This window comes from Brienomyrus brachyistius, chromosome 4 (assembly GCF_023856365.1).
Source record: "Brienomyrus brachyistius isolate T26 chromosome 4, BBRACH_0.4, whole genome shotgun sequence".
NCBI lineage: Eukaryota > Metazoa > Chordata > Actinopteri > Osteoglossiformes > Mormyridae > Brienomyrus > Brienomyrus brachyistius.
This window is the reverse complement of record NC_064536.1, coordinates 6,177,951-6,204,351: the sequence shown is the minus strand read 5'-3', so window position 1 is coordinate 6,204,351 and position 26,401 is coordinate 6,177,951. Positions and strand designations below refer to the sequence as shown.

Sequence of the window (26,401 nt, the reverse complement as noted above, 5' to 3'; positions counted from 1 at the left end):
CCATCCTGTCTTGACACTGCATCATCTTGGACATTGAAGTTGAAATTGATGAAGACACATTTCCCACCAAAGTGTTATTGTTGGCACTGTTTAACGATACTACTTACCTTCAGGCCTTTGGACCTGGACACGCGTTTGCTAGCTAAGAAGTCATCCTAGTTCTCTCTATTCTGGAATCAAGTCAAAAGCTGAACGGATCCCAACCTCTCATGCATCCAGTGAGAGGTTATCTCAGCTGTTCTTCAAAAGGTTGGCACCATATACCCATCTCATCTGGACATCAAAATACCAAATTGCTTTCTGTTCTTGGATGAAAACATGGTTGAGGAAGATCAAAGAAACGCATGTGGAACATCTGCCACAGTGACAAGAGACCCTCCCAGTTTCATGTCCCTTTCGGTCTAGCGTGTGGCTTAAGTTTGCCCAAGCCGAGGATGTCAAACCGGGCAGCTCTTTCAGGTTCTTACCGATACAGTAAACGTCGTTTATTCACCTGTCTTCATCCAAGTCATTTCTCATAATGAGTTCAGGGTTAAACATGATGGTAAGTCCAGGAAGCATCCCAACAGGGCCCCTGAAAATCTGCAGTGGTCCATGATGTCCGAAATGAATGAACAACACACTCACAGAATATTATTATCTGAGAACTGTGAGATGTCAGCAAAAAGATGGGAGGCTGCGTGAGGCACATTATCAGTACTAAACAGACGCTTTATCTCAAGGATTGAAGAAAATGAAATGACATGCAAAGCCCTAATGAATGAGCGAACATGTTGTTGATGCAAGGTAAAATCTTTATTTTGAAGCAATATAAATTCTCTTGGAATACTTATTGCACATAACAGTTAAAAACTAGTCTGTCAGGATCACGCTTGTGCCTGTTCCTACTGTTAGTTTTATATATTTATAATGGAATTTACCTAAGCTAATATACAATAGACAAATGGCAGACATAACTCAAACTTATCAACTAGAGTGTTAACCAGTAGTTAGTGATAAACACCAGGACTCCAAGCCTGGGTGGACAACTGACCCAGTTATTTCAGATTATAACCACTTAACTGAACTTGGCCAGACAAACCTGATCAAGCCTGATTCCTGTCAACAGGAATTACAACAATTGTCAACAGGACGATCCAATTTGCCAGTCATCCCTGAGGCGGAGCCATAAGGAAACATCCACAGCACTATCACACAAACAGCACACAACGGAGGCCATCTCTGAGGGGGTGCCAGCTTAGCAAACCACCGGCACCACCTCCTCTCTCCACCCAATGCCGGCACCACCTCCTCTCTCCTCCCCATGCCGGCACCACCTCCTCTCTCCACCCAATGCCGGCACCACCTCCTCTTTCCTCCCCATGCCGGCACCACCTCCTCTCTCCACCCAATGCCGGCACCACCTCCTCTCTCCACCCAATGCCGGCACCACCTCCTCTCTCCTCCCCATGCCGGCACCACCTCCTCTCTCCACCCAATGCCGGCACCACCTCCTCTTTCCTCCCCATGCCGGCACCACCTCCTCTCTCCACCCAATGCCGGCACCACCTCCTCTCTCCTCCCCATGCCGGCACCACCTCCTCACTCCACCCAATGCCGGCACCACCTCCTCTTTCCTCCCCATGCCGGCACCACCTCCTCTCTCCACCCAATGCCGGCACCACCTCCTCTTTCCTCCCCATGCCGGTGCCACCTCCTCTCTCCACCCAATGCTGGCAACACCTCCTCTTTCCTCCCCATGCCGGTGCCACCTCCTCTCTCCTCCCCATGCCGGTGCCACCTCCTCTCTCCTCCCCATGCCGGCACCACGTTCTCTCTCCACCCAATGCCAGCAACACCTCCTCTTTCCTCCCCATGCCGGTGCCACCTCCTCTCTCCTCCCCATGCCGGTGCCATCTCCTTTCTTTTCTCCACGCCAGCGCCGAAACATGGGGTGCTTCTCAATATGCATACTTGACCATACTTGTGTTCTCATGTACCCATTTTATGTCACCTTCCATTGCCGAAGACCAGTTCCAGTGCTTAGAACAAAAGTATGGAGGACGGTAAAAATCCTCGGATCTCGTTCTTGCCCCGCCACAAACATCAAGGATGCATCAGTAGCAGTCTTGCCAAATGAGAACAGTCCCATGATTCATTGCACCCCAAGTTCATTCTTGGGAGGCAAGTTAGCAAGACTGCACTTGTCAAAACCACAAGTATGATCTTTACATTCTCGGTATTGAAGAACACCCAGGGTCTTTGACTGGCACTGCCGCAACGTTTCCCAGCTCTTTGCAAGAGGAAGTGAGGTGGCCAGTGTGATGCCCACCAGATTTAGTCGGGCTGAGACAACATGGGCCGGTTCAGTCCATCCGGTAAATAACCACACACATTCTTAAGACGCGATACAGTTCACAAAAAACGTGGAAGGGGACCACAGCAGCATGAAGGAACCACAACAACCCAGAGTCAGTTTGTAAAACATCTCCGCCCATTGGCGGGGCAGGGTTTTCTAAATTCACAGAATATTGCTGTTTGTTCTGCATAAGTGACAAAGGGACGCCACAATCTCTCTGAGGTAAACAAAGAACTGCAACACCATGGTGGAAGTAAGCACCCCTCTCAAATTATATCTAATGTTTGCTTATTGTACAGAGATGGGGAAGAACCAGTGGACTAATTTTTAATGACACCCTTATGAGACCCAAATGAGATCATTAATAGATGTTCAAAAGTAGTATTCTTGGTGACATTATTTCTGAAGTAGGATTCTGCAATGAGAGCACGTAAAGAGGCTTGTCTGTAACATCAACCCTGCATCTACTCTACCTAACAGTGGAAGTGATGCAGCAAACCCATCCTTTCAGACAGCTGTACACAAATTACAGATCAGTCACGACAGGAGAATGAGCATGAGCTGGTTCTGCTTCAGTGAGACCTTTGATATGTCACAAGACACGATGATCGGTCCTCAGGTTAGAGATGAATTCATGCACACAATGCTGCAACTGGACCGAATCTGTGAACTACAGCAATCCTACGGGGAACTCCGCTGGTTCCTCTGTAGTGCTCCTGACGTAAACACGACTCCTAATACAAACGCAATTTCTCGGTTGAGAAGCGAACAATCCCAGAAGATTAATGCCATGTAAAAAAAAAAAAATGAAACAGCTATAAAAAAAAAAAAACAAAACAAGTTTAAATTCCGAGGAAATTCTCTTTATCCTGGGAATGAGAAGTTAATAAATATCAGGGAGCTGGCTGTAGTTCCTGTCCCAGTATCCACCAGAGTAGATCCAGTCCCGGGAACCATTGTGGGGGTTGGGTGCCTGCTGGAACCACCTAGAACACAAGAGCACAGCAGTTAAACCAATAAAGCTGGGCGTGTTGCGTATGGCATATCTAATCACACATAATCACAGATTATAAAGCCTGATCACAGACCATACAGGCCAATTACTGATCCATAATCAATCAAGTTGATCACAAATCACACAAAAACCGATCACAATGTTCAATTGGAAACATAACAATAACTGTCACACGCATACTATCTTAATACTACCAGATATATAGCACTGTGCAAAAGTCTTATGCTGCTTGGAGCGTTTATCTTGGTAGTATGTGCCCTTTTGCTCAGAACAAGAAAAACACAATTTAACATGAGAACATGTGCAAATTAAGAGTAACAATAAAAACTAGTAAAAATTCCTTCTGTTCTCCAAAAAGTTACTGATATCTTGTTGGACGGCCGGATGAACATCGCTTCAGTTCCCAAACCTCTCCTCAGGGGAACCTCAGCCATTCCACGTGTTTATTAAATTTCACCACCAACCCACTTAACTAATTTAATTTGTTAAATAAATCGATGACATATTGATTATCTATACGAGGTGTGCCAGTGGTCGAGTCAAAAAATTGTGTTGTATGCATGCTGGAAATAATGGGGTGATTTTGGTAGAGGTTTTGAAACAGCTAAGCTAACACACTTTGACAGGCATAATATCATAGTTTTACACCATTATGAAAGTCATTTCAACATAATTTTCTTTGGCTGCCTAAGACTTCTGCACAGCATTGTAATGGATAATAATGCTTGCAAAATACAATATTTTTGAATTATTAACATTCTTTATGGCATTCAATCTACAAAATGTTTATTTTTAAAAGAATTCGTCTGGTCTAATCAATACATCTTTAAATTAAATAGGAGACGAGGTCTCAGTTGCAGTGCTCCACAGCTCCAGTAGGTGGAGTTACAGCACTGCTGTCTCACATGCACTGCACACCAAAGCCACGGCAGTCAGCATCAAGCAGGTCAAACCTGGGCCCAAGGGCAGGGCTACTTGTCAGGTCACATGGGGGGGCGGCAGCAACACGGAGTGCATTACCAAACACACAGCACAGGGCAAATAAGCGCAACAGTCAGACAGCACAGGGAGACGGTGTGAGATCTGACAGGAGAAAGTGTGCACTGTACACATGACCCAAAAGGGTCATGTCTGCTAACGAGCAGCTAACATGGCTGTGAATTCATTAGCGATGCAGCTGCATTTGCCTGGATGCGCGCTTCAGACTGTTTTGGGTCATTAAATCAAAGCGTGCCCTTTGCTGACCGAAAGGAGCCACACCAGCATTTTGCCGGCGCTCCACAGAGGCCACATGCAGACCGGGACACTCGAACACCGTGACGCGTCACTGAGCACGATGCCTGTTAACCGGCCGCGCTAACCTGCTCTTCCAGTCTTCCCCCGTCTTGGCACGCTCCTTCCTCGACATCCTCTGCTTTTCCTCCAGCCTCTTCTTCTCCTTGCTGGCCTGATCTTTAAAAAAAAAAAAAAAAACGCCATGAGAGATCTTACCATCTATCCTCCCGTTTTTCTGTAACCGCTCATCCTATTCAGGGCGACAGGGAGTCCGGAGCCTATGTGCGCAAGGCAGGGAACAACCCACCATTCGCACCTATGGGCAATTTGGTTACTCCAATCAACCTCAGCATGTTGTTGCACCCTGGGGGGCGGGAGGGGGCCGGGGAACCCAGAGGTAACCCCAAAACACCAAAGGGGGGAACATGCCAACTCCACGCATACAGAACCCTGGCAGAGACTCAAACCCACTTCCCAGAGGTGTGAGTGTTAACCGCTGTGCCGCCTAGCCGCCCGGAGATCTTACCATTTTGCCATATTTTAATGTGCCGCGAGTTCACAATCGCCATAGACACCACAAAATGCACGCAAATAGATTCTCATGTATAATTATTCATCCATTCATGCACCCATCCATTGTAATTCTAATTATGTATCCTGGTTAGGATGAGGGGAGGGGGGCTGGAGTCTATCCCAGGCACACTGGACACACGGCTGGGGTACTTGTTCGGACAGGATGCCGGTTCACATACAGACAGTGTGATACACTACAGACAATTTCGGAACAGTACTTAACCTATATGTGTGTCTCTTTACTGAAGCAGCGCAATTTATTCAAGTTATAACACCTTTAGGGTGAGTATTGTTAAAATGGGACACCTGGAATGGTACAGTTAAACTTTGCAGTTCATATATGTTTAATACTTTATTCTCTCTGCCATATAGTGTTCAAGAGGTATTCATTTATTTAGGATGGTATCAATTTGGGATTCAAGACACCGTGGTGATTCTGTAAATTTTTCCGCAAGGCGAATTTTCAGAAAGTGTCCCATTTTAACAATACACACCCTATACTAATCTCTCGACGATCAAACCCAAATCTCAGCCATTTGTAACCGTTTTAAATTCCCTCCTTGAATTCCTAAAAGGAGAGTAGATAAATCTTTATTGTCACAGTGCACAGAGCACCCCAGTCATCCATACTGCATACAGTGTTCCCAGTCATGCTTCCCAGAGGGTCAAACTCCAAAGCCAACTGGGGGGGGGGGTTATGCACAGACAGGGATAATAGATAATAGATATAGAGACACCCAGAAAGACATAAAATACACACGAATGAGACCAGAAGCATATGTATTTGTCGAACTGAGCAACATGGAAACAGTGCAATACATCAAAGAGGTGCAAATGGTAAAACATATCCATGGATCCTAATGCATATTAGTGTTGTGAAGGTATAACATTTACAAAGATAACGCTGGGGCATGGTGTGGGACATGGGGGGGGGGTCAGTCTTGCTGATAAGCTGTTTTTGACAGTACCTATGTCTCCATTCTCGAACGCTCGCATGTCAGGCCGAAGCCGACAGTCCGTCGCTGGGATCACCCCCTCCATGCCATCCTCCAGCTCATTGAGCTGCATGGCGAAGGTCGAGAAGGCGTACATCTGCAAGAGAGGCAAGGGAGCCAAGCAATGAGCAGCGATGTCCAGGAGGGGGCAGACATGGGTACTCGAAAAAATCGTACCTTCAGCTCCAGGTGTCTGAAAAACTAAATAAATAGCTAGCAAGTCAGAAGATGGTAGCTAGCTAGCTGGTGAGGAGAACAAGCTGCCTCAGCATCTCCTAAATAATTAATATGTTTATTTAATAGTTTAGTGACTGTTTGTGGCCAACAGGAGGCGATAAACACCTCCCCTGGACATGGATCACACAGGGACTATCTTCTTCGGAACCCTGACCTGCGCGGTGTTTTCAGGTCTGGGTGTAATCCTCCACAGCAGCTCACTGCCCGGGATCACCTGCACCGTCTCCGACTCCGGAATGGGCATCTCCTCGGACTCTTCATCCGAACCGTGCTGCAGCGGGCGGACAGAACCCCCAGGCACGCATAGAAACTCACTCCACAGACAACAAACATGCGACAGATTTATAACACCATTACAAAGTTAAGACACGGAAGCCAAGACCTCTGAGGTAAGGGGAGAGAGAGCCCATTAACTCCAAAATGTTATTACTATTTGAACAGTTTTTGGTTTGTCTCTGCTGTGGCACTACCAATTATTCTGATGCTCGATGAGCACAAAGAGAATTAAAAAGACGACAGGCTTGTCTGCTATTGGGTCTGGAGGACGTGACCAACACCTGAAACACGGAGTGGTCATGATGAGTGGTGTCAAAATAATCACAGCGATGATGGAAACAGGCACAGTGACACCAGTGTATCATGCACCCCCCTTCCAGGGGCAAACCCTAAATCAGCTCCCCCTCACCGGTTTGGCCCCCTTCTTTTCTTCAGTACTCTTCTTGTCTGCTTTCTTGTGGGCATCGTACACGGTCGGGTCCACTGTGTACAGACACTCGGTCCACTTCCCATACAGGGCACACAGCTTCCTTTTGCTGCATCGGGAGACACATGTGTCACATGACACCACGAGGTCACATGGGGCGACGTGGAGGCTGCTGGGTCCTAGCACCGGGCGGTGGGATTTAACGTTCACCTTTTGTCCAGCAGGTACCCTTCTACCTTGTGCAGCTCTTTACCGAACAGACCGCATCGCTTGAAGGTGAGGCTGCATTTCTCCCCGGTCCTGTATCGGAAACACAGTTAGAATAAGCATTTCGCATTCATTTATATCATGTTTGGCCCTGACCCAATCCAGTATTCAGATTTCTGTACTCTGGCATTGTGGGTAAAACAACAGTGATTTTACATGATGGTATATGTCACTGAAGTGATGATGGTTAGATAACAGAGGGTTCAACAAAAGTTCCTTACCAAGAGGTCGAACCTGCAGCCTTTCTGACAGCTCAGGTTACGTCTAGTGCATTTGGTGATGGTCTAGTGTTTTATAAGAATGAAATTCTCTTTAAACCTCTGGCACAGATTTACGGGGAAGTCAAATCATAAAATATTCTAGATTATGGATAGAATATTTCAAGGGAAGACATTTTTATAAAGCAAAGGTAATTTCGTATACTATCAGTAACACTGTGTGTTAATCAACTTCTGCTCAGTAATGAGAAAACTGCATACTTTTATTTATTATAACCGAGTAACGGTAGCTGTCACCCTGGTAGATTACACATATTTTACTGATTCACTTTGTGACAAAATTGTTCTGGTTAATTTGTTTGGCAAACATCTAAAAAAAAAAAAAACAGCACACATTCTGGATGAATCAATTGCACTTTTCTGTTTTAATTTAATTCAATTAGCAGGCTTTCCAGCGAGCGTGCACGACAGCAGCAGCAAAACGGAGTCAGATCTGAGCAGCCGGCCGAGGCGACGTTCCTGACGGATCGGCCACTAGCTGCCGCGCTCACGGCCATCTTACTTGTGGTTGACCACCTCCACGTTTCCGTACTGCTCGATCCACAGCTGGCCCACGATGACGTTGTGGACGCAGCAGATGGGGTTGGTCCAGGTATACGCTTCATTGTGCCTGCAGACACAGGACGTCACATACAATCACGGAGGCATTTCCGCAGACCACTGAGCTTCAGAGCATTTTTTTTTTTTTCGGGGGGGTGGGGGGTGCGAGGGAATGCTGTATAGTCAGGTCACTTGGTTTATTGCACAGACATGGATGACGACGGACGCAATTCAGTCAGGAAAAGGAGACAGCATTATTTATTATCATGGTTACTTTTATGATTATTGTTTAATGTTTAATGTTAGTTGTTTAATGTTTAATGTTTTGTCTCCTTATAGTCATGTCCCTTGTTTCACAGTTCTGGAGCTTGGCAACCAAGCATTTCACTGCACATTGCACTGATCATTGCAGCGAATATCACAAATAAAACTTTGATTGATTTACTGATTGATGCAGATGGCCTGAAGGTTCAGTGAGGGGATCCTGCCTGGGTGGGGACTCACATAGGAAACTCCAGGGTAATGATCCCTCGAGGTTCAGCCTCCACACTTTTGCCCCAAAACTTCAGCTTGGGGTAGATGGAGCCATGGAAGACGAAGTCGTTCCTGAGGCCCTCGGCGTGGAAGGCGCTAACGGGGGGGTGGTGGCTCACCTGCTCAGACATCCACCTGAAGGCCAGGTCCTCTCTGAAGGGCACCAAATTCCCGTCACATCAGAACACCATCATGAGGAGCAGCGTTTGTCAACCCAGTCGTCACGGACCCCTAGAGGGCCCACACTATGTTTCAGCTCCCAGAACACCTGGACCACGTATTTAGTGTCCGCGATTGTTTGGTTCAGGTGTGGACTGTCTCAGGGTCCCTGAGGAATGTGTTGGGAAAGAGCGATCTAGAGCAACGTGCACTGAACAAAAACTAAAAAAAAAAAAAAATGTATAAAAAATCCAGCAGGCAAAGCCGTCTGCAAAGCGGAAGGTTAATGGTAAAAGCGATGAGGCATTTTAACCCTATCCTCTCAGATCCCGACGGCGCACCGTCCACACTGGGGCAGTCCTACCTGATCAGCTCGTATGTCTCTCCCAGCAGGGGGTTGAAGGGTTTTCCCGTCCTCTCCCACTGCGAGGCCACGGCAGACACTGCGAACGCTGCCACACACTGGAAATGCGGCACAATGCCAGTGCGGTCAAACAACGGTCACTAGTGCGTTCAAAAGCGACCGTAACCAAATGGGGGATCTTCACACGCTCTTCTAAATGGTCACATGCGGTGACTAACACTGGTACATACGGTCAAATTCCAGCAGTTTGTGGGACACGGCCAATCACGCACAAGCGACATCATTTATGGTTGCCCGGGCAACGTAAGATCATGAGTGGTCTCCCACCCAGAACATGACCACGATGGACCAGGCAGGGTTTGGGGCGATACCAAAAGCGTAGGATAAAGTTTCAGATTTGGGGGAACAAACCTTAATTATCTAAACACAATGGCCTGTTTATTGGAGGGATGAATGAACCCCATCCCCCGGTTCCTACGCCCCTGAGCGGTACCTTTAGCCTCTCGATGGAGTCGGACGAGCTGTTTGCTTGGTGGATGAGATACGTGTGCTCCATGTACTCTGCGATACGCTGCAGGAAGCTGAGCGGCTCGTTAAAGACGACGGGCATGGTGATCTTGGACAGCTCCTAGAGAAGACGGAGGGTGAGGAACACAAAGAGATAGAAACAGACAGAGAGAGCAGCTGGTTAACCTCCTCCCCCCCCTCCCCCCCCCCTCCCCCCCCCCTCCCCCCCCCCCAACAGTACCAAACGGGAGAGGGAACACAGAAGAAACTGCTGAGATGGAACAAAAAAAACATTAAACTGAGCTACAAACACATCAGAGCACAGGCAAGTGATTAAAGCGTCCTCATTAGGCAGTGAAATAATGCCAAACTGAGCAATTAAGCAGGCCAACTTTCTGATGTTTATTTTTGTAACATCGACACAGGCTGGAATGGGGATTGGAGGGGGGGGGTTTGCTCGTCCACATTCTCAGGCTCTGTGGATGTCTGTACAGGCCGAATCTGACTGTGAGTTCCACTAAGGCTACGTTCACACTGCCAGCCACAGTTCAATTCCGATTCTTTGCTCAGATCGGATTTGTCTATCTTGACGGTTCACATGCATAACTACGAGTGACCTGTATCTGACTGCAATGTGAACGCATCGGCCCTCCGAAACGTCACGTATGCGCACATTGATATGTTTTTACACGGGTCATCTGCGTCACCAACAACAAAAAACGTCATATCTGTGGGACATTAAAAATGGAGGCTTTAGTAGCTCACGCATGTATCGCACTTTGTTCTGGTGGACGACAAACAGGGAATCAGCTGTACATGAGCAGGTCGAAAAGGAGAAAAAAAGTCAGGCGTCTAGCTTTTTCTGTTTTCGCAGTTATTGCTGGAACTGCTGCACCAAGAGACGTGTGGGTACGAGCCTGCCGGCGCAGGCTGATGATGTCAGCGCAGGCGTATAAGCAAAAAGCCACATGAATTACGATCTGAACGTTCACATTCAGGTCGCATGGCCATGAATATTATATTTAATACCACATATGAAAGTGACACAAATCCGATTTGAAAAGATCAGATTTGCGTGTCCACACAGCCCTGAAAAGATCAGATCTGTGTCACATTAAGGCAAAAAATGCGATTTGAGTCACTTCAGCATGGCAGTGTGAATGTAGCCTAAATCTGGCTTTATGTGTGCTGATTAAAAGAGCTCGGTTGCCCCTATATATAGGCAGAGATGGAAATGCCCAAAATCTGGGTCTGCATTAGCTGGGAGAGTGTAAGCCAGCGATTTGTACCATAACTGCTTCTCGGCATTCAGGAGCAGACCGTAACAGCTTTTAATTAAAATACATTTTTTCATTTGTTCTCGTTTTTCAGAATATTGTGTGTGCAACTGCCGATCCCGCTCTGAGTGCCGCGAATCACAAAAGAACTGTTTGCGACAATTAATATTTCTGGCCACAAGCCAACGGGAAACTCATAATATAATGCGCTTCAGAAAGAATTAGCGGCATAATGAAGTGGGTTTTCCCAGTGTGACAGACCAGGGGGCAGGACAGTGCGGGAACGGGACCAGGTGTGTGTCGAATCTGCAAAGTCCTCGACGATATTCGCTGAAGAGGAATCACGTCGTGAGCAGAACGAACACTGTATGTTTTCGGGATTCTGTTAATCCATCGCTGACGACACGCCCCTCTCAGAGCCCCTAAATCCAACATGAGGGGGGTGGTGAGGGAGGGGTTTCAGAACAGAGGCGGACTCACCATCCCGATGCACTTTTTAAGGATGCTCCAGATGCTGACATCATTCCGGGATATCATTGGCACTGGCAGGGTAGTTCTGAGAACAAACACCAGACAGGAAATCGCCGTCGGGGAACAGCTGGCGCTCCACCCAAAATGCATGAGTGCAGGAAGTCTGAACGCCGTTGGCTAATGCACCATGACGAGACATGGAGTCCTGCGGTACCCTGCGGTGCCGTTTATAAGGTCCGAATGGCTCACAATAAAGCCGAGTTAGCCACAAGCTAATGATCCCGAAGCTCCTTGACGGGAACGGGAACACCAGGACAGGTAATGCACAGCTGTATGCACAGTGTGTCCCGTTTTCCCTTTAATGGTTAATTTTTAACATTCTACATCACCTGCTTCCAATGCAGCAGAAACACTCAAAAATTACGTTTCCATCTACATATTCTCTGACCTACACCATCAGGCCAAAACATCATACCAGAGCCACATATACGACATGGACAAAAAAACTCCCGACTCCCGAACACTACGGCAGTGGCGTAGCCATACACAGTGAGCGAGGTGCACACGTCTTCCCCATAATCGTGAAATCCCATGAGTCCTGCGCTCATCATTAGGAGTCTACTTACTTATTTATACATGTTGTGACAGTAACGGCCCGTTGCTGTTTCACGCACACGGGTAACAACTAACTGTTCCCATGTACTGTAAGGAATTAAAAATCGCGCAGCAAATAGAACATCAGTTTGACCCTGACCATCAAACCCAGACCATCAATTTCCACGACATTCTAAAGTTCCGTTTTTTTGGCAAATAATACAAAATCACTGTAATCGTAACGAATGAGCTAAAATGTCTGCAATTATGGATAATCGTTTAAAAATGTATACAATTTATTGTTAAAAACCTGTTCTTACAATACACGGAAATAGGTTGGGCCGTGCCGCAGTTGGGTGCACTGGGAGCTTGGAGGTGAACGACTGGATATGCACGGTACGCACCCCCCCCGTCAAAGATTCCTGGCTACATCAGTGCATTACACCCACAGGAACTTGAATGATATTCCATTCTTAATCCATAGGCATCAATATGGAGTCGCCCCCCTCCTCCGTTTGCAACTATAACAGTTGCCACTCTTCTGGGAAGCCTTTCCACAAGATTTTGGAATGTGTTTGTGGGAATCTTTGCCCATTCATCCAGAAGAGTATTTATGAGGTTAGGCCCTGACGTTGGACGTGAAGGCCTGGCTCGCAATCTCCGTTCTAGTTCATCCCAAAAGTGTTCAATGGGATTGAAGAAGTGAGGGTTCTGTGTGGACCAGTCAAGTTCTTCCACACAAAACTCACCCAACCATGTCTTTGTGGCACAGTCATGCTGGAACAGAAAGGACCTTCCTTCCCCAAACTGTTCCTATAAAGTTGGAAGCATACAATTATCCAAAGTGTTTTGGCATGCTGAAGCATTAAGAGTTCCCTTCACTGGACAAAAGGGGCCCAACCCCTGAAAAACAACCCCATACCATTATCCCTCCTCCTCCAAACTGTACAGCTGGCATGATGCAGTCAGGCAGGTAACGTTCTCCTGGCATCTGCCAAACCCAGATTGGTCCGTCAGACTGCCAGGCAAAGAAGCATGATTTGTCACGCCACAGAACATGATTTCACTGCTCCAGGATAGAATGGCAGCGTGCTTTACACCATTCCATCCGAGGCTTGGCACTGCACTTGGTGATGTTAGGCTTGCATGCAGCTGCTCAGCCATGGAAGCCCATTCTATGAATCTCTCAGCACACAGTTTTCATGCTGGGGTTAATGCCAGAGGAAGTTTGGAACTCTGCAGTTATTGAGTCAACAGAGCAGCTCAGCACTCATCCACCCCACTCTGTTACTTTACATGGTCTGCCACTTTGTGGCTGAGTTTCTGTTACTCCTGAACACTTTCAATTTGCAATAATACCACTTACAGTTGACCGTGGAATATCTAGCAGGGAAGCAATTTCACAAACTGACTTATTGCAAAGGTGGCATCTTATGACAGTATCGTGCTTGAATTCACTGAGCTCTTCAGAATTCTTTCACAGACGTTTGTAAACCTGACTGCATGGCCAGATGCTTGATTTTATACACCTGTGGCAATGGGTCTGAATGAAACACCTGAATTCAATGATTAATAGGTGTGATACAGTACTTTTGTCCATATACTTGTATGTACAAAATGGTGAAGCACAGAGCTAATTTAATCACTGATTGTTTATCACACCACACACCGACGATGTCACAGCCACAGGCTGAACAAAATGCCCAGTGTACACCAGTCTGGGCCATCCCTCAAATGCCTGCGAGCAGGAAACTCTTCCCATCACCGTTCCCTCAATTTGGGTTCCATTTTGCATCCAAAGCCCATAATTCAGGTTCTGGAGCATACATTAGCAGGCCAGCTCCAGTGACAAGAAAACTCATCCTGTTAGAGATATTTTATCAACAAAATGGCTGGTGTAAAAGTCGAGTCTTAAAATGAAGAACATCAAAGTCTATGCTGGCTTTAAACTCTCACTTATCACATCCTAAGACTATTGCCCACAGCCGGCGATAATTACTACAGCTGACTTGTTTGCTCAGTTCTTCACCCAGGAAAGTTTGGTCAAAAAAGGTTTTGCAAGGTGATGTAAAGCAAACTGTCTGCTCTGCCTCAGATAGTGAGTCTCTGAATGGCAGGGTTGATTACAGACATGGTGACTCATAAATCATTTACTCTGGCCTGAATCGGCTGCTCCGTTTTAGCGTGCCTTTCTCTGAACTCTCTCATGCAAGCCATTACTCTAAATTATTCACCAAGGGGCGGTTGGGCGAAATTAACAATGTGCGGTCACTTGAAACAATATCTGGCTTTTGGGAAGCTCAAACGTCACTGGGGCCTATAGACAGGAAGGACAGCCCATGCTCAACGAGGGAGGGGCAGGATTCCTGCTTCTAAATGGACTCAAGGGACAAGGACACTGAAGATGGGCCATTGAATACACACATGGCATAATGAGAGTGATCTGGTGAGACCAACAGAACATCCAAAGCCAGTCAATATCTGTAAAGAGCTCTTTCAGTTTGATTTAACCGAAAGAAGAGGAACTGGAAATCAATGCAGGAATGATAACTGCTGAAGGGGACATGAAATCATAAAAACACAAGCTGTCAGAGAAGGTAAAACTGTACGGTCTGGGTCAAAACAATGGTGAGTGAGGGGCTTTGATGGAGGCCAGGACATCAGGAATGGTTACCAAGCTTGTTTATAAATGTCACATATTTCAGTCCCAAGTTTCAGTTTCATAAGAATGTCAGAGGTAATTCTGATTACCCAGAGATTTGGGGTGACTTTCAAGTTTTTAGGCTGCTTAACTGGACAATAACAATGACCTGAACATGTGTGTCTGTATTCTGGTACAATGTACAGAAAAACTCAGGAAAGTTGTGTTGTGATTTTAAATGAAAGTGGAAACAATTTGGACCCTGGACAGGACCTTGAGGTACTATCCTCTCATTTATGATTTCAACTATTTGTGTCATTATCTCTGTGAGAAGCCCTATTTGGGAACTTCTGCAATTCATCTGGGTTACAGCATCCAAGCAGAGGAATGCACCTGGTGTGCAGGTTGTAAATATCTGTGCCCTTTCAACTTAGCTGAAGTGATCTATTCAGATTTTAAATCACTAAAGAAACAGTTTGTTCTGATCAAAGGCACCAAGAATCCTCCTCATAGGCTGTAAAAAGGCGTTTACCTTGTCTTGAACATGTATTGACTAAAATGATCAGAAGGAGAGGTAAACACTTGATGGCAGACAGAGTACCGATGAAGATATGGGTTTCTACAGAACTCTGTGTCGCTTTGGATCAAGGCTGCACTCTCTGGCAAATCCACCAGTAAATTATTTTAAAAGTACATTCAAACCTTTCCCAAGGTAAAATACCCTCAGGCTACCCTACTCAGGCAACTGATGAGGTTCCACAAATATACCAAAGGACATTTGACAAATCAAAACAATTGTATTGGTAGGAAAACACGGCATCACTCCTGCTAAATCCTCTGTAAGGTCAATTTGCTTGAATGATTAACCCCATGCCATGTACATTTTTCTGTTCTTATCAGTCTGAGATTAAGTTTCACATTTCTGCAGTACGACGTGGCCCTCGTCATGGCGTCACACCTCTTCCTAAACACTCTCCTCAGAGAAGGCTAACATATTCATGGCCTGTCAAACCACAGTCTGGGGTTGTCTTACACCTTACAAAGAATTGGAAAAGTTGGGTGAACAGGTGTTCCATTGTGACAATGACAACATCATCAACATCAGTAGGCCTAGTGATTTTCACCCAATTTTCTTGGCAGACTCATGAACGAACTGTACCTTGCCCTCGATGAACGAATTACGTCTTGGGTCCTAATAGTTATATCAACTGAACAACAAACGAATGCAACTAAAATGTGAAGAGACAACAAATAATAAAAAATGATCAACCTAAATGATGACTTCCATCAGTATAACCAGCCAATGACTGAAGTCATAGTCATCTATGAAAAACATAGTCACCTATGTTTGGTGGTGGAAGGGCAGTGATTGATTTCCTTCCATTGTCTGAGCTTCATTTATGTTTATTTACATTGCAGTTATGTTTGTGCAAAGTGACATCCATGTGAGAAAAGCTTGGGGTCAGAAAGAAGGGTCAGCCAGCATCCAGCATTTGGGGATAAGGGCCTCGCTCAAGGGCCCAACAGCAATACGATTACTCTACTGGCAGTGAGATTCAAACCCATCACCATGTAGCACATACAGGCACAGATGTGTAACCTATTCAGTGACACACAGATTTCGAAAATTGGCTCTATTTACACTCGGTCTTCACCGAGATGATGAGCTGGTGGGCGGTGCCCTCTCTCCCACCATAAGTGGTGCATGTTGGCAGAAATTAAAGTTCAGAGCCTTGCTACCGAGAGACTCCAGTCTCATAGTGATAGTGTGACTGAAATTAACTCATCGCTCCAGGAAAAATGAACACCCATCAACTACAGTCTATATTACAGGCCTGGTGGGAAAAAGCTTTCGGAATCATTTGGTCTAGTGCATTACTGCCGTTGAACGAAAACAGAATCCCTAGGTACTTACTTCCTAGTAAACGTGTGGCTAGCACCATGAGGAAGAACACTAGTAACTGGAGTGGAGAAAGCTTTTTGGGCTCTAATGATTACCCACCCAGTTCACCTAACTACCCTAAAAGTTCTATGCTGTTTTGGGGCAACATTTTACTGAAATGAGGCATAATACAGATCAAGATGATTTTTTTGCATCACCTGCATGGCCTTTTCCAAGAGACGACGAGAATGTACTCAGATAATCTAAACAAAAGACAAACTAATTCTGGAAATATATCTGGTATGAAGAGCGCAACGAATACTGCGGCGCATGATTGTTGTGTGTAAGCACTTTAGACTATTCTGAAGTGTCCCAAAAGGAAGATACTTTATCCATGAGACATTGAATGGCCATGTCTGACTAAATCAGTTTGGTTTTCACCTGTTTTTATAGTATCTGATAGCCATCGGCAATCCAGTCCATTGGCCAAGGAAAAAAACACAGGGTGCCATCAAAATTCACATCTTTTCAAACACCACGATTCTTCACCAAGTTGACTCACTTCAAGAGCAGAGATGTATTGGGCCTGTTCTTCCATCGTCTATGACTGAATCGAAACCGGTACGTCATTTCCACTGCATGTACCTTTCAGTTACTGATTGACACTTGCCATCCAGGTGTCAACAGTCAAACTGCACTTGACCTGAGCAGTCAGACACATGCCGTCAACAGAAATTCAAATGCTATTCTCATGGCTATCACACACTATTCTGCCCTGTTTCTGCTCTATTTCCAATTCTTCTGGACAATGTTGCTCGACCTGGAGAGAATTAGATTCAAAGTCATTTGCTTTCAGGGTCATGCCACACCTCCCAGATCCCTTCTGCTCTGTACGTGGACTTGTAAACCGGTAGAGGCACAACTCTGATGGACTTGAACACAATTTCCAATTTCCCACCGTTCGCTAAATCCGCTTGAGACACCGGAATCATGGATATTATGCGTTTAAATGCCTTGACATCTTTGTGAAAGTGACAACCGTTTTTCTGGCTTATTGTTAGGGACAACGTGGATGACATTAAGAGCAAGCGTGGGAACGGAAGCTGGCAACCTAACCAACACCTGACCCCCAAACACCTGTTACTCATCACTCAATCTCGGACAAACTATATAGTATTACTCCTCTTGTCAGTAACAACAAAATACAAGTATTTCTCCGTCCACTGTATCTGCATCACACCATTACTCGCCCACTACCTCCATGTATGAGTCTCACCTGTGCTTCTTGATCCCGTTGCAGCGGGATTTGTCATCTTCCTGAGACATGCTGGAAGGCTGAGGTAAGGCTCAGGAGCTTTGGGAGACAGGGATACTGGGCGGAGGTGTAGCTAGGAAGTGAAACGGAAAGGGACTTCTCCTTGGGTGGGCGTCCAGTCCGTGAGGATCCGCTCAGGAACCGTTCAACTTCTGAGTCTGGCACAGATGAGACAGAGAGAGAGAGGAGGATGGAGTGTAAGTCAGGATGGAGGATGAGAGGGAGCAGGTTGGTGAAGGAGCTGTGACTGTTGCTGGCTTGTGAGGTAGCCGCAGATGCCCCACCTCCTTCCCCGTCACGGTGTACTGCTCCACTCAGCACCACACCATTCCAGCCCCTCCCATAGCACCCGCTCCGCGATCTCCATAACACAACAATACCAAACGGGTAATCCGTACATGGCGGGGATAAGCAGACGGATGGGGGTGGCGGCAACACTTTCAGGGAAGGAACTGCTCAGGTGACCTGCTGCCAGAGGTGGTACATTCATCCTGTAAAAAGTGCTCCCTCTCCAAAGGCGGCCAAAGCAACATGGTCGGGTCACCAGGAGAGGAGCCCCCTCAGGGGGGGGCGCCGAAGTACTGCCCTATGTCTCAGCTGTCCTCAACATCACCAAACGGTGTCTCACTGGTGCTGCCACTATGTGCATCACTCTGGTACTGAAAGTGTTGTCCACCTCTGCTGTCATTAAATGACCCACTAATGGTACATAATTCAACAAAAGTCTGGTTAAAACTCAGTTTTATATATGGGGTCCCTCCCAGAGATCACCTCTTTTTAAGGCACTCAGAATCATCCCTAATAGAAGGAAACAGGTTGAAATGGACTCAGGAAGTGGGTATACAATACAAATAGCTGTATACAATACAAATAGCTGTAGCCACAGATTTAGATTGGTTTGAGTTTTTTTTTTTGCAAACTCAAACTTTTGAATGACGGGCCTTAATTGCCTATATGCCTCAAAGGCACAACACGCCTCTTTGATCATACCCTATAAATGAGTGAGGACCAAACAGGCTTCAGGGCCACACAGCTCAGTGACAAAGGAATTACCCAGAGCCGGAGCCCAGCCGGCCACAAAGGAGAGGCCGGCCTTTTAAAACCGTATGTCAGCATGGGTCCAGCATGGTATGTGAACGAGCGGCTTAAGTGCAGATCGTGGTGGAAACGACCAGCTCCCTCCGCAGATAATCAGCAGCAGATCAGGCAAAAGATGAATACATAAAAGGTACAAACAAACCGGAACTCGTCCCTCTGTGGGGTGGCATAGAGCAGCATTCGGATGTGCCTGATGTGGCCGGAATGAGGAGAGAAAGTGAGCGATGTTATCGTTTTGTATCAGCCTTGGGTGACAGTGCGCTGCATCATGATATGTCTAGCTGGAGATAAACTGAAGCAAAGCAGCGTTAGGGGGCTGGATCATTTTGCGCTTGTTGTTTTAAATGATTCTGATGGCTGGCGGCAGTAGGCCGCTTTGGAATCCGCCACTCCGATCCACTTTCGAGAGGCGGGATGAAATGAAAGTGGGTCAGTTAGCAAGGGAGCGGCACAGTTGGGCCAGCGAGTACCAAAGTGTGGTGGGTGGGGAGGTGTGCTCTTGGTCAGGTGACTCACGGGCGATTTTTTCATCCTCTTCAAGGGCGTGCCGACGGGAACCTCTGACAAGCTCCTCTAAGGCTGGAGTTCTCAGACGAAATCCAGATCTTTTTCTCTTCTCGGTCTGACCTGTGGACCAAGGCCTCTGGTTAGACCCTCGGACAGTAGTCAGTGAAACGATAAACAACAAAAGCAACTGCCAACCAGCAGCAATACGTCTACAGTTCGGGAAGTAGGTAGATTGAGAAGTCACATGATCACCAAGGCCTACGTTTTATTTCCTCGCTTATGTTACAGGTGATTATAACCAATTAATTCAGCGCCGAAGGGAAATGACGCTGCTCTAGGCTATATGACCTTCTTACAGAGCAATTAAATCTGAAGACAATAACGAATTACGCTGCACATTCTCCGCTGTTCGGGTCTCTTCAGCTCATACCCTTTGCCTTTGCCAGAGGTCCTAGCCATTAAGGTGTTGTGAGTCAGAGCAGCACAAATCGCTTCAGTGGTCACTCAGGTGCCCTGAGTGTTCGCTTAAAATGCACTGCCTGGCTGCTCCCCGTACTGCGCTGTTAATGGGTCTGGCTGCATGTGACTGTTGTGCTGACAGGCTACGTGAATCCAAGCCGCAGCTCCCTGTCGGCTCTGGTTTCCCTTCCACAGGGAAACGTGACACGCACAAGCCCGTATTGGGTGTCCGAGGGGGAGAAACCTGAACCGTGTCTGTAGGTGCCGACGCTGATTGCTTTTCTGACAGCTCTCTCTACCCTTCATCTTATTTTACACTATCATGCATAGATGTTTCTATTTTAATGCTGATATCAGTCTGTTAAAGACTGAGTTCTGAAATACCCGTGTTTATATATCAGTGTTCATGTCTGAGTTTTGTTATATCCATCCACTGTTCATAAGTGCAGGTATATTATCGAGCGCCAACATGTGATTGTTGATAAGCGAGTGCTGATACATGAATTTGCCATTTGCAATTGTTAACATGCTAGTGTTGATCCTGCAGTGTTATTACTCCTGAACAGATCCTTCGGTTGATGAGGCTCCAGTGTTAACATGTGATTGATGGTTAGCGGGATGTGAGCATTGATGCATGAATTCAGATGTTCAGATGACATTCATATAACTGTTGATATTCCAGTGTTGATCTACCAGTGGTAATACTGCAAGAGAGGTAGATCTTGTTTAACTAATCTACTTGAGTTCTTTGAGGAAGCTACAAGAGAAATTGATCACAAGATGGCCTACGATGTGATCTACTTAGATTTCCAGAAGGCCTTTGATGTTGTCCCCCACAAACAGCTCCTGCTTATGTTCAAAACAGCAGAGATTTTAGGAACTGTAGCAGTTTGAATTGAAAACTAGTTAACAGACAGGAAGCAGCGAGTAGTTATTAGAGGCACAATGTCACAGTGGGGTTACATTCACAGTCGGGTACTGCAGGGTTCAATTTTAGGATCACTATTGTTCCTAATTTACAAAAAATGATACTGGCACCAATACATACAGTAAACTGGTTAAATTTGCAGATGACAACAAGGTGAGTGGTGTAGTAGATTCTGAACAATTCAGCACAGAGTCTACAACAGGATCTTGATTTAATTAGCGACTAAGGTGATATCTGGCAAATGAAATTTTATGTAGATAAATGTTAGGTAATCCATGCAGGGAGCAGAAATATAAAGTACAGATATTTTATGAGTTCCACTGAAATATAGCTGATTATGAGTAAGACCTCGGTCTGTATGTTGATGCTTCCTTATCCCACTCTTGCCAGTGTGGGGAAGCAATGGGTTACATCTCTAGCAGTGTGGAGTTTAAGTCAAGGGATGTCATGCTAAGATTATACGATTCCTTGGTAAGACTCCACCTAGAATATTGTGTGCAGGTTTGGTTAACACACCTTAAGAAGGATATTGCTGCCTGGGAAAGGGTGCAACGTAGGGCGACGAGAATGATTCCTGGTCTTAGAGGAACGTCCTATAAGGAGAAGTTAGCTGAGCTGAATCTGTTCAGCCTCAAGTAAAGGAGACTAAGGGGGGACAAGATCTACAGGTAGGTATATAAGATTCTAACAGGTCTGGATGCTGTTCAGCCAAACAGTTACTTCAATATTAGTTTAAATACTAGAACTTGTGGCGATAGGTGGAATTTAGCAAAAGAACATCTTCAAATGGATTTGAGAAAGCACAGCATGTAGTTAGAGTATGGAATGACCTTCCTGTTAGTGCAGTGCAAACTTGGGTTCCTTTAAATCAGAGCTAGATAAGATTTTAAAAACTTTTAGCTATTAGTTGAGTTCTCCCCAAAAGATCTCGATGTACCTAATGGCCTCCTCTCATTTGTAAATTTCTTATGTTCTTATGTTCAATGTTAAAACTCCAGAGTTGATATACAAGTGTTGATATGGTAGTGATGATACTCCAGTGTTGATATGCCGGTGATGATACTCAAGTTTTAATATGCTAGTGTTGATATACTGCTGATGGTTCTCCAGTGTGGAAATGGCAGTGCTCATTTTGCAGTGTTAATATTCTGGTGTCAACTTGCAAGTACATGTGATGGAACAAGTCTGCAGATTATAATGGATAGATCAGTTGCCATTACATCTGACGTTATATCCAAGTGTAAGGAGGGGAAGGGATGAGGAAGTCTGAAAGTAAAGCCAAAGTTTTTTATGATTTAAGTCATATAAAACATAAACACCACTAACCTACTCTTAACTCTTGTTATCATTCCTCACTGAGAGCTGTACAACAAGCTGAAGTCAATAAAAGATCTAAGGCAGTGTATGTTACATGGTAATTAAGACCCTGTGGGGCCAGATGGGATCCCCCTGGGGGCGGGCCCAGTTCCGTAGCGATGCTGGGGAATAGAAGGGTGAACTATGGGAGGGATGGAGGGGTAGGCCAGGAGACCGGGCACCTGTGAAGGGGGGGGAAGGCCTAGCCTCCAGATGTGGAGGCTGTGAGCCTTGGGAACATAACGCACAGCATGAAAACAGCCCCCCTCCACTTCAAAGAGGAAGGGGGGAGGGACTAGCTCCCTCAAAAGGGACTCTGTAATAAATATCATGGCAACTTCACTGTCACGCCCACCAACAAAGCCGCAGAATCCTGTCTCTGGAACGTCGCCACTGTTCGCGAAACTGAACTCGTCTTGATATCTACGGCTCATACATGCTCAGTGGCGCCCTGACCGGCGTTCATCGCCCATGACAACTGCCACTGTGTGTTGAGCCAACTAGACACGTTGTCTTGCTTGTTGATAAACACCAGAGTCCTTAGTTCTGGCTCCCGTGAGACCTGAGGGCTTGCAGCCATACTGTGAATCCACCGTCATGATGCTGAAAGTACAGCATTTCCCTCCTGTCTGGCATCAGGAGAACTTCGGGATTAAGGTGGAAGGGCTGAGCTAAAATATTATAGCTAAAATCGCACTGACCGTGGACATATTTGGCTCACCCATCTACACCCATCTACACCCATCTACACCCATCTAACACTGGTTACCACAATGGAAGCTATGGATTTGTATTGGGCCCCTGTTGGTCACAAAAAGCCACTATAGTAGGGGGGCAGGGGCCCCTGTTGGTCACAAACAGCCACTATAGTAGGGGGGCAGGGGCCCCTGTTGGTCACAAACAGCCACTATAGTAGGGGGGCAGGGGCCCCTGTTGGTCACAAACAGCCACTATAGTAGGGGGGCAGGGCCCCCTGTTGGTCACAAACAGCCACTATAGTAGGGGGGCAGGGGCCCCTGTTGGTCACAAACAGCCACTATAGTAGGGGGGCAGGGGCCCCTGTTGGTCACAAAAAGCCACTATAGTAGGGGGGCAGGGGCCCCTGTTGGTCACAAACAGCCACTATAGTAGGGGGGCAGGGGCCCCTGTTGGTCACAAACAGCCACTATAGTAGGGGGGCAGGGGCCCCTGTTGGTCACAAACAGCCACTATAGTAGGGGGGCAGGGGCCCCTGTTGGTCACAAACAGCCACTATAGTAGGGGGGCAGGGGCCCCTGTTGGTCACAAACAGCCACTATAGTAGGGGGGCAGGGGCCCCTGTTGGTCACAAACAGCCACTGTAGTAGGGGGGCAGGGGCCCCTGTTGGTCACAAACAGCCACTATAGTAGGGGGGCAGGGGGCCCTTGTTGGTCACAAACAGGCACTGTAGTAGGGGGGGGCAGGGGGCCCTTGTTGGTCACAAACAGGCACTGTAGTAGGGGGGGGCAGGGGGCCCTTGTTGGTCACAAACAGGCACTGTAGTAGGGGGGGGCAGGGGGCCCCGAAGCGAGTAATGAGTAACATTTAAAGCTCTGTGCTGTGCAAACATTGCTGTTTGTTGCTTTTTTTTTTACATATTTAACATTATTTAATACTCAGGTGGTTTAAAAAAAGTTGAATAAATAGCAATAATTCTATTGTTTATCTTGTGAGATTTCTGGCATGATAAATAATTTGGCCTTTTGGCTACGTTCACAGATTTCCAGTGTTCCGGGTTCAATATTTTAACTAAAAAAAAAAAAAAAGCATAAAAGAAGACAGAAAAGGGAGAATATGAAAACAGACGGGTGACTGAAGATGTCGCGGCAGTTCCGCTTTGGGATGGATCTCCTGCTTTTACATGACAACCTTTGATGTAAAATTAAAGAAAGGCATATTGACAGCTTGTGCTCAGCCCAAAGGAAGGTGCTCGGCTTCCTTGCCAAGGAACAAATCCTGCGAGATCTTAAAGACCAAGGTGGGATTAGAGACAGACACTTCAGGTAAAAGCACTTTACTCTGCATGAACCAGAAAAAAGCCAGACTGGGCCAGCGTAGCCACAAAGGGTGTGGCATGGGGACCCAGCCTGGTCCCGATTAGGAGGCTGTGCCTGTGATCGGAAGGTCAGTGGTCCAAATCCCAGGCTTGGCAGAGTGATGTCACCATTGGACCCTTGAGCAAAGCCCTTAACCCCCAAATTACTCCAGGTATCGTCTGTCCCAGTACTTCTCAATTATACAGCACTTTGAATAAACACGTCCACTAAAAAAAAACTACGTAAGATAACACTGTAGCTCCCACCACCACCCGGACCCGACCCCAGCGCTGGTCGATATTCTGTAAACCCACCTGGTACAGACCCATAGCTGATTCAATCCAGAAAAAATAAAAATCCAAACAGACTTTCAGCACAATATGGGTTTCTGGATCTGAAACCATTTGACATTTTGGCCAGAAATGTCAAAACACTCAAGAGGAAGAATATATACGTGTATATCCGGCCAAACAACCATGGAGTTTAAAGACGCTTGTTCAGGGCAAGAGGTGGTTTGCTAACGAACCACCCTGCAATATTCACTCTGAGTAATTAAGGCTGTGGCTAAGCCATGTTAATTACGGATGCATTGAGGATGTAAATCTCAGCACATCTACAATACGGTCTGGCCTCAGGCTGACTGTGCAGGATGCAGATCTTAGGCAATATTAAGACAGAGAGCACCGTGGATTAGTATAATACCGCTGCCTTGCCTGGGCACAAGCAACTGGCCTCCAGTAATCCAATAAGACCCCTTCGCCTTGTCCCTGTATGTCAGGCTTGCTTACTTCCTGTCCAATCAGGTTGGAATGCATAAACCCCGCCTCCTTCCTCATCTCAGAAAAATGACCCTGCACTCAGATTCCAACCTTCACTCTCAACTGTATATTTATTTGTGTGTGTGATGAGATATCGAAAAAGAAGCACTCCGATGTACCCGTAGTGCAAAAGGCAAATAAAGGCAGATTTCAGTTTTACGTACGTTAGCTGCTTTGTGAGTGCTGCTGTCAGCCAGTGGGCGTCAGATTCTCATGGACCCTCCCTGGGATGGTAATGCCACTGCTGGGCTTTCCGGGTCAGACGTTTATTGGATTGCCATGGCTTTGCACACCAGGGCTGGATATCCAGGCAGCCCATACGGTTCCACAACACAACTGCTGTACCCCCATCGCAGGAAGACAAAAGCAAACCACGCAAAGTTGCGGATGAGGTAACCACCAAATGAGCGGATAGTCTGACGGACTTACCGTGGTCTAAAAGGCAAAGCGGATAAAAAAATATGGGTGCCGGTCGCTGTGCGAGAAAGAATGTCACAAAGGAATCGACTCGGCCGCTGGTTAATGAACCCCGTTCTGACCGGCGACCTCGCAAGCCACGGCTGACATGTTCGTTTTAGCCACTTCCTGAATGACTGCCTGCACGTTCGACCGATTCCAGCTCACCTCCATCTACTGAACACAGAGTCCATTCCGTTATTCGCACCCTGATCAGCTAAGGTTCCCGGACAGGGCATATCTGTGCTCTGTGCCTAACAAGTTACGCGCTTGTCCCCGGGCCACCCCCTAGCATCTGTCCCCTCATGTCCCCGGGTGTTGCCTACCGCAGAGCTCTTGCCTTCATTCCACAGCACTGCTCAGTTCCTCGGTTCACTCTTGCCTGGTTCAGGACGAGTGCTCCAGAGCATCATCCAGAGCGTCCGGCGTGAGCTACAAGCCCGTGGAAGTGGTTTGGGGACTGGGAGCTCGATGCGTGCCCACAGTACTCCGTCAGCGGATCACCAGCGCGAGCGCAGCCCGTAGTCAGAATTAGGTCACAGTCCAAACAAATCTGACAATGAGGGGATGTGACATCTGTCTCTTAGTATCTTCGGGGTCCTTGTGTGTCACCAGATAATATCCCGCTTGTTTAGCGGACGTTCAGCCAGGCTGTCCGTGCCCGTATCCGCTAGTGCATATGTGTGCGTGCGCACGTGCGAGTGTGTGTGTGATGGCTCTGATCCACGCTGTCCCTGAGTGCTAGGTGTGGCGGCCACC

At 46.7% G+C, this 26,401-nt stretch overlaps 1 protein-coding gene and 1 long non-coding RNA gene across 3 annotated transcripts; one reads left to right on the top strand and one right to left on the bottom strand.

The window, feature by feature from the left end:
• Positions 1-790: 790 nt before the first annotated feature.
• Positions 791-26,392, bottom strand: LOC125740786 (oxysterol-binding protein-related protein 1). 2 transcript variants are annotated; one of them, XM_049012439.1, is made up of 18 exons: positions 25,969-26,392; positions 19,580-19,690; positions 17,927-18,123; positions 11,543-11,618; positions 9,772-9,906; positions 9,279-9,376; positions 8,726-8,908; positions 8,184-8,291; positions 7,347-7,436; positions 7,119-7,245; positions 6,588-6,704; positions 6,170-6,293; positions 4,715-4,805; positions 4,307-4,324; positions 1,868-3,324; positions 1,636-1,664; positions 1,549-1,577; positions 791-1,258 (listed from the first exon to the last, which is right to left on the bottom strand). In XM_049012439.1, exons 3-15 carry the CDS (start codon positions 17,974-17,976, stop codon positions 3,222-3,224), a joined length of 1,320 nt encoding a protein of 439 aa, XP_048868396.1. In that variant the 5' UTR covers positions 17,977-18,123; positions 19,580-19,690; positions 25,969-26,392; the 3' UTR covers positions 791-1,258; positions 1,549-1,577; positions 1,636-1,664; positions 1,868-3,221. The 2 variants fall into 2 exon arrangements, with proteins under 2 accessions (XP_048868396.1, XP_048868397.1); XM_049012440.1 differs by lacking the exon at positions 4,307-4,324.
• LOC125740787 (uncharacterized) lies at positions 6,717-8,108 on the top strand. The gene is made up of 3 exons (XR_007397769.1): positions 6,717-6,822; positions 7,358-7,412; positions 8,065-8,108. It is a non-coding gene; the product is annotated as an uncharacterized LOC125740787 (long non-coding RNA).
• Positions 26,393-26,401: the final 9 nt, after the last annotated feature.